General features: G+C 42.1%; 1 protein-coding gene across 1 annotated transcript; it reads left to right on the top strand.

The window, feature by feature from the left end:
* Positions 1-845: 845 nt before the first annotated feature.
* Positions 846-3997, top strand: LOC147899031 (DnaJ/Hsp40 cysteine-rich domain superfamily protein). The gene is made up of 3 exons (XM_087378488.1): positions 846-1230; positions 3183-3332; positions 3460-3997. The coding sequence occupies exons 1-3, from the start codon at positions 961-963 to the stop codon at positions 3544-3546; spliced, it is 507 nt and encodes a 168-aa protein (XP_087234614.1). The 5' UTR covers positions 846-960; the 3' UTR covers positions 3547-3997.
* Positions 3998-7452: the final 3455 nt, after the last annotated feature.

Genomic DNA, 7452 nt, shown 5'->3' with positions numbered 1-7452 from the left:
TGAGTATGGTTTTGTATTCCCTCTAAAGTGGTTTTCACTTATACACTCATGTGACAAAATTATATAATATCTCTCTTCGAAGGCTTTTTTGATAATACATGACTCCTTATACTTTCATATACATGTATACATTGTAGGATCTTACTTGGGTGCACTCCATCTCACTATTATGACTTATCGTGGGGGTAGAATGGGTCTCATAGAGCCCCATTCTTTTCAACAAATTTTTTAAATATACATAATGTTGGTCCTTGATGTATATATCAATATATATTTTGACATTCATTTTGCTAAAAATAGCATTGGTACTGCTTTTAATGTTTCTATCAATGTGTGATGGTTTTATGTGTTGCAAGAACTTTGAATGCACATGACTTTCACAAGAAAAGGATGTAAGATTGTGGATGTAATGAAATTATAATTTAGATGCATTGGACAAAGAGAAGAGGAAGTTAGAAAGAGCTTCTTCAATATAAAACATGGTCTTTGTAAAAGTAGAGACATCAAAAGTATGGTTCATTTTACTAATTCATAAAAATGCAAGCTCCTTACGTCACTATTTGTTGATATCGATTGTGGTAATTCTCGAGTAGTGGGGTTACCAAGGGGATTATGCATGTCAATGGGGTGCTTCGGGGAACGAGAACTACTTTGACGTGGGCAATGATGACTAGATGGCCATATGTGAAGAGAGACAAAGGGCCTCCGTGTGCCGGGGATCTCGAGATAAGAGATGGGTTTGATGGAGAGTAAATTTTCAAAAGAATTGCATGAGGAAATGAGGAAAAGGGTTATTAGAGTTCCTACTTAATGACGTGGCGAGGCTTTGTTAACCCATGATTGGGTTTGATTGAGTTAGCAGAGCAATCGGCAGTGCGGGGCAAGGTTACGTTCTACGCAACGACAAGCAGTTTGCAGGCGTGCGATTTCCTTGAGACCTTCAAACGGCCTTGTATCAAGATGGCAGAGCCCACGTTTTCTGCCATTCCCCTTTGTTGCTGCTCCTGCTCTGTTCCATCCCCCAGCGCCTGTCCCTCCTCTTCAGGACTTGCAGTCTTCCGTTCGAATCCTGTGAGATCATCTCAACTGCGACCAAGCGTTTCGTTGCGCTCTTCTCGGAATTGCTATCCAAACAGGATTATGGCATTAGTTGTCGACCCCTCAGACAGTGCCCAAGGGAGTATCCACGAATTCGTCGCGCGGATGGAGAAGGCATGGCTGATTTCCAAGGTGGTTTTTTATTGACTCTAGAGGGACGCTTGTTTCTCAACATGCTTTTTTGATGAAGACCAGTGACCCTATTTTTATTTTCTCAAAATGAAAATAGCACTTTTAATCAGATAAGGTGTCTTTCTCAAAATGAAAATAGCAACGTAGGCTTAAATCAGATAAGGTATCTGAAAGACTGGTGAAAGTATGCTTTGGACAGCAAAACATATGAACTGGTACGCTACGCTCTTTATTGAAAAGAGTGTTGTAAATGGACTACTTACAGGTTGGAAAGGATAAGTTTTAAGAGGGTGCCGTATGACAGTTAAGAAAAGGTACTATGCAAAATGTTTGGACTGATATCATTCAAATGTGAGCGCTGTTTGATTCCTTTGAATCTCCTTGATCTCTCTTGCTCTTTTCGTGCGTACTTATACATTTTCTCAACATTTTGCTATACTTTTGAGTTTGAATTTAGGATAAGGGCCCGATCAGTTATAATCTCAGAATTAAGCGGAATGCTTATTGGGAAAGCTTCTGACTAGTGGGCTCTTTCACGGAAGCCCCACTCTTTCTCTTTGAGGATTGCTCCCCTTCCCCTCCCTTTCCCTCATCACAGCCCCGTCATTCCCTCTTTGCCAGCCACTTTCTCGGGCTGAGACGCAGCCCAGGGAGGGAAAGAGAGAAAATGGGCTGCCTATGACAGCTCAAGCTTGGGTGAAGTGCTCGACGGCAGCTAGGTGTACAGCACATCCCTAGAGAGGTTTAAGGACACCAGCAGAGGTAAGCAACCCGAAATGGGCTTGAAAGGGGCTGAGGATGACCAGAAAGGGGGGGCAAAAGCTCAGAACCAAGAGCAATAGCTCCCTGGCTGAGCAGGCAGGGCTAGAGAAGGAGAGTGGGATAGGCAAGGCATAGGAGGGGAAGACGATGAGACGAGAAGGGAGGAAGGGGTTGCAGGCTAACCGCTAGCAGCGAGCTCGAGCAGGGAACTACCTCCAATGCTTGGATTGCTAGTTGGAATTTAAGATTATCCTTCCCCACCACCGCCACCCCCCAGCTCATCAGTACCTTTGGCTGAACAGGCAGGGCTAGAGAAGGAGAGTGGGATAGGCAAGGCGTAGGAGGGGAAGAGGATGAGCAGACAAGGGAGGAAGGGGTTGCAGGCTAACCGCTAGCAGCGAGCTCGAGCAGGGAACTACCTCCAATGCTTGGATTGCTAGTTGGAATTTGAGATTATCCTTCTCCACCACTGCCATCCCCCAGCTTATCAGTACGTTTGTAAGATAGGACCTGTTATCCAGGTAAACAACTTTTTGATAAGTTCATCTCTTGGCAGTCATGTGCATCCTCATGTCTGCAGTTGTATTATATTGAGCTCCACATTCAAATAAAAATAAGTACGATCTTCTTAATATGAGATGACAGATGTGTATGCAAAGCCTCTATCCAGATTCCACCTGAGATCCCCATGATCCGTCTTGTCCCAACCATAACGTGTTTGCAAGGCCTCTATCCATGTGCAGGTCCCCATGATCCATCCAGTCCCAATTATAAATTATACTTTTGTGGCAGAGTTTAACGACCCAAACCTACGTTGACAGATGGCCTGTTGTCTGTTTTGCATTCTAGAAAGAAGCAGATGGTCATAGACTAATCAGATTTCCTAATTTCTTTGACTGAAGTTTTTGAATATTCATAGCCTAACTAGTTATTATGTCTCGTTTATATATGTATAACAATATTATTAGTGCATCGAGATTAACACAGGTGATATTCAATAGGTCTTGTTTTTCTGTCAATGGTTGGAAGTTGCTGCTTTATGCTAGAATCTCTTTTTAAAATCATAGAAGTAATGAGTCAATGGTTTGTGTTGAATTTTATATGTAAGATACACATGATGGTTTAGACACATTCCTATGGGTTGTCGTAAGGATGTAATTGAATTAGTTCAGTTGTTGATGCCATGACAGCAACCTCGTCCAGTGTCGTGCACATCTTGCAAGGCAGAAGGTCATACAGAGTGCGCTTGGTGCAAAGGAACGGGCTTTTTTATACTGGGTGACAACATGCTCTGTGAAGTGCCTTCACGAAACACATCGTGCCTAATCTGCCTCGGCCGGGTAAAAAACATGCATTTTATGTGTCTTTCAAGTACATGGTTGGAATTTTGCAGCTTTTATTGTGAATGTTTTGTCAATATTCCCTCTTGTATTCTATTGATATGAAGCTTTTATGTGGTTTCTTTAGGGCTCTGTACAATGTAAGGACTGCAAGGGCACAGGTTATAGAGCAAGGTGGCTGGATAATCCTTCGTCCACGATTAAGGGGAGTTAAGATCCGGGGGGGCCTTTAGCGTGAGAGGAAATTCAGTTCTATGCCTCAAGAATTGAAGAGTTCTACAGTGGCCAAATGCAAAATGATTCTCTTATGGAAAGTCTTCGTTGGTGTGGAAATCATGAGGGAGGCTTCATTGAGGAGCGGTTTCCAAAGTTGAAACTGGATGTGCTCATCTGAAGGAATTACTAGTATTCAGTCTCGTTCATTCTTTATGCCAAGTAGTGAAAGTACAGATGAGCATTTTGTATCCTATTTGTGACTCTTGCATATTTGTAACATCTCCTTAGTGGTCATACGGGAGAAAGCTAAAGAAAATTGTGATTTGGCTAATGGATATTTGATTAGGGGCTTTTTGGAATGCCTTTCTTGTCCCTGTGACTCCGTGCTCAACTCTATCGTCATTATGTGATGCCTGACAGTTTCTAAGCAGTCATTGTGCCCTCTTTGCAAGTGATTCCGAATGTTGTATGTTCATGTGTGGATTGCCCACTCCTGGGCTATCTTGACAATAATATATATAGCTATGTGTATGTTGCCTTAAGGGGACTAAATTGTGGCTTTTCGCAGTATGGGATTTGTACCTCTATCAACTATTGCAGCAATGAGGACGATAAGTTTCACTACTTTGAAGGATGATTGAGTCACCTATATGTATAGGCGTGAACTATTGTAAGGGTTTATGGAAAATGGACTAGTTCTTGTTGTGTTATAGTCCTTCAGCAAACAATTTAACATTAGAAATTAGGCTGCTGTTTAATATCAGCATGTATGTATAAAGGTGAATTCCAGAAGTACCTTGTGGACACACACAATAGGCAGGAAAATTGTGACTGAAATTTTATTGCAAGAACAGTTTGTATGATAGCAGAACGCAAAGAGTCGATTTACAATGTTGCTCTATAAACTAGCACATTATCTATCTACTCTTTCCCAAAATAGGAACTTCTGATTGAGCTTTGAAGATGAGGTACTCCATCTTAGACATATCAATGCCATTGTTTTTGCAATTTCCTTTTATTGTTAAACATCGCTTGCTGTAAACTGCCAACATTTGCAAAGATCCAATTTGAATCTTATTATATGTATGGATCCTAAAAGTGCCCTTAGGAGAGATCTTACAAAAAAAAAAGGGTGAAGGATTGAAGACCAGGCTCTCTACTTTTTTGTTTTGTGAAATCCTTTCGTATTATGTTATAAGAAATTGTGAAATTGTCTCCCAAAAAAGAGGGGACAAGTAATTACATCATCAAAATGTCTCATTATAGGACAAAAAGGTAGGATAATCTAGATCATCTAGGCATCAAAGAATGATTGCCATAGGGAAGCATGGAAGAAATGATACTTAAAGAGGGAAGGGTCACCAAAGACTATGATTACGGTCTTTCTATAGAGTCCATAGTAACCAGTAACGAATCCAATGAAAGAGAAGATGAAATTCTTGCTTGATAGGCTAAACAACAAAGATCCAAAATAGCTTGCTAAAACTAGCTTAGGAGAAGAGCCGTAAGTCATTGTTGAAGCATAATGAGAATTAGGGCCATAGACTCTCCCAAGGATAGACATCGGCCACAAACAATAGGAGCAAGCAATATTTGTCCAAATGGAAGAACCCCAAGGAGAACCCTTCAAAAGAAAACTTGTTGACGAAGCGGTGGTTTGCAATCCCAAATTTGCCTCGATCATTTCTTCCACCATCGCAGAGAACATGTCATGGACCAAACACGATTTGGGAAAGTAATTTGTCCCTAGGCATGTGTGCACGCACGGGCTCACACACACAGACACAAAAAAACTTTGGATTCTTTTTCTTCTTCATACAAATGGTAGGCATGGATTCAATTTACCACTAGACTTTAATATACTTCATTGTGGAAGGCTACTAAATGATCTCAGCATGTATTCAAAGCCAAGGAATGTGAGTCGTGTTGTGGGGCTTATGCTTTTGAGTTGCCTTTGTGGAGACTGTGCTGGTGCAACTAATGCTACATGTACAAGTGCTACGTGTAATTTTGAGTGACTGGTTGTGCAAGAGTGTAGAATTACCATGTGTCAGGAGCGATTGAATTGTGCGAACGATGTGCCACGTGTTTGCAATGACTCGACTACTGTGACTACCATGTATCATGCAGATGATGCTGGATGATGTGCCATGTGGACTTGGTTTGCTTGGCTTGCATGTCGTGTTGGCCTGCATGTTGTTCTGCATCCAATCTTGTCATAGCATCATAGGTTGTAGTTCAGGTTGCATGGTTGTGTGCGCTTTTGGGTTAGCTATAGCTATTGTGCTAGTTGACCTGTGTGTGCTTTTGGGTTAGCTGTAGCTATTGTGCTAGTTGACTACAATTCAGCAACAGAAGTAAGAGGCAGAAGGAGCAACGGCTTGCTGCAGTGCTGGTAGAGCTCTAAGAGCTGGGATTTGAGCAAAGAGTAGGCTACAGCGTAGCATTTGTGTCATGCTGTAAATCCAGTTGGGGAGACTGGCCAGCGAACAGAGCAGGTAGGCGCAGGCGGCGAGTAAGCTATACATTTGGTCTCTACTCGTTGTAGGGACGGCATTTTACAAAGGCCCCAAGAAGTGAGCTGAATAGAGCATGTTCAAAGGTTGTATGCGATAGACAGGGAAAGTTCAAAGGTGCCAAAATGACGTTTGAGGTTTGCTGGTCTACGGTGACTAAACAAACAGAGGACATGAGAAGCAGGCAAGAGGCGAGCCATGGGATGCTGGAAACGGTGGCAGCGGTCATCTCTGGGGACACCAATGCCACGAAGTTGAGCTGCACAGTGTAGAGTTGAATAACCGCTATTGCTTCATGAGCAATGATGGCAGAGGAGCAACAAAAACGCGACAACGACCGAGGGCATTGACGGAGTTCTAATGCAGAAAAGGGCGGGCGGTTTGGGTAGATGAGCGGATGGTTGTCATAGCAAGAATCAAGGCATAGTCAGGACTCTAGAAGTCGCTCTAGAAGGTCAAAGCTCAAGCGAAGAGGTCGCGGTTGAGGCTGGGCCTGGGAGGCCGCTGTCATAGTAGGCGAGGCATCAATCTGAATCCAGTCCCCCGTGTAGGCTGCAGGACTTTGCCGCATGAATTCGCCCGGTTCCACCGAACGTGCTTTGCACGGCTGCACCACTTTGAATTCTTCCAATGACGGCAGCAATTTCAGCGGTTGAACCAGGGAAATGCTGGGCTGGAATTGGAGAAATCCAAGCACCTTAGTTGTGCGAAGTTAAGGAAAGTGCTTAAATTTGGAAATATAATGGGGGGAACATTTAAAGGTAAGGTATATGATAGTGGGCTTTACACAAGGATTTATTATTCTATGGTTAAAGAAGATATTAATCAGTAATTAAAGGTTAAGATTGTCTTTCAAATTTAGTCTAGGAATAATAATCCTTACACGGCTGCTAAAGAAGTTCATTATTGTTTTCTTTGCTACTATCCTTGTGAATGAATGTTTTTTTTCCCCATAGACGAGAATCATCTAATCAATATTCGAATGCTTTGTGTGTGGGCCATTGAAACATTATATTTCATAAAAAAATGAAATGCATGTAGACGCTTTTGTTTTACTATAAGTTAATAATTGCATGGCAAGGTTGCAAATTTTGATTGGGTCATTTAGTACTTCAATGAATATTGCCAACATCAATGTACTTATGCACAAGTACATGGACCCCCTCACACTACTCCAAGTCTAAATGCAATTGAGAATAAATGTTGACCAAGGGGAACAAGGTCTTTCATATCCCATAATTGATTTTCATCATGTGCATACACTAGTTGATGTAGTCACCTAGAAGCCATTTGGAAGGTTAGTGTTGGAAATTATTAGTCACCACCTCTTGGTGGAAATGGCATGCGACATGTATGAGGATGCGCTTAGCTTTCTTTTCATCAATATT

This window comes from Dipteris shenzhenensis, chromosome 8, assembly GCF_047967505.1.
Source record: "Dipteris shenzhenensis isolate YYH24624 ecotype China chromosome 8, Dip_SZ_1.0, whole genome shotgun sequence".
Taxonomy (NCBI): domain Eukaryota; kingdom Viridiplantae; phylum Streptophyta; class Polypodiopsida; order Gleicheniales; family Dipteridaceae; genus Dipteris; species Dipteris shenzhenensis.
Note: the sequence above shows the minus strand (reverse complement) of the source record. Positions and strands in the feature narration are given on the sequence as shown.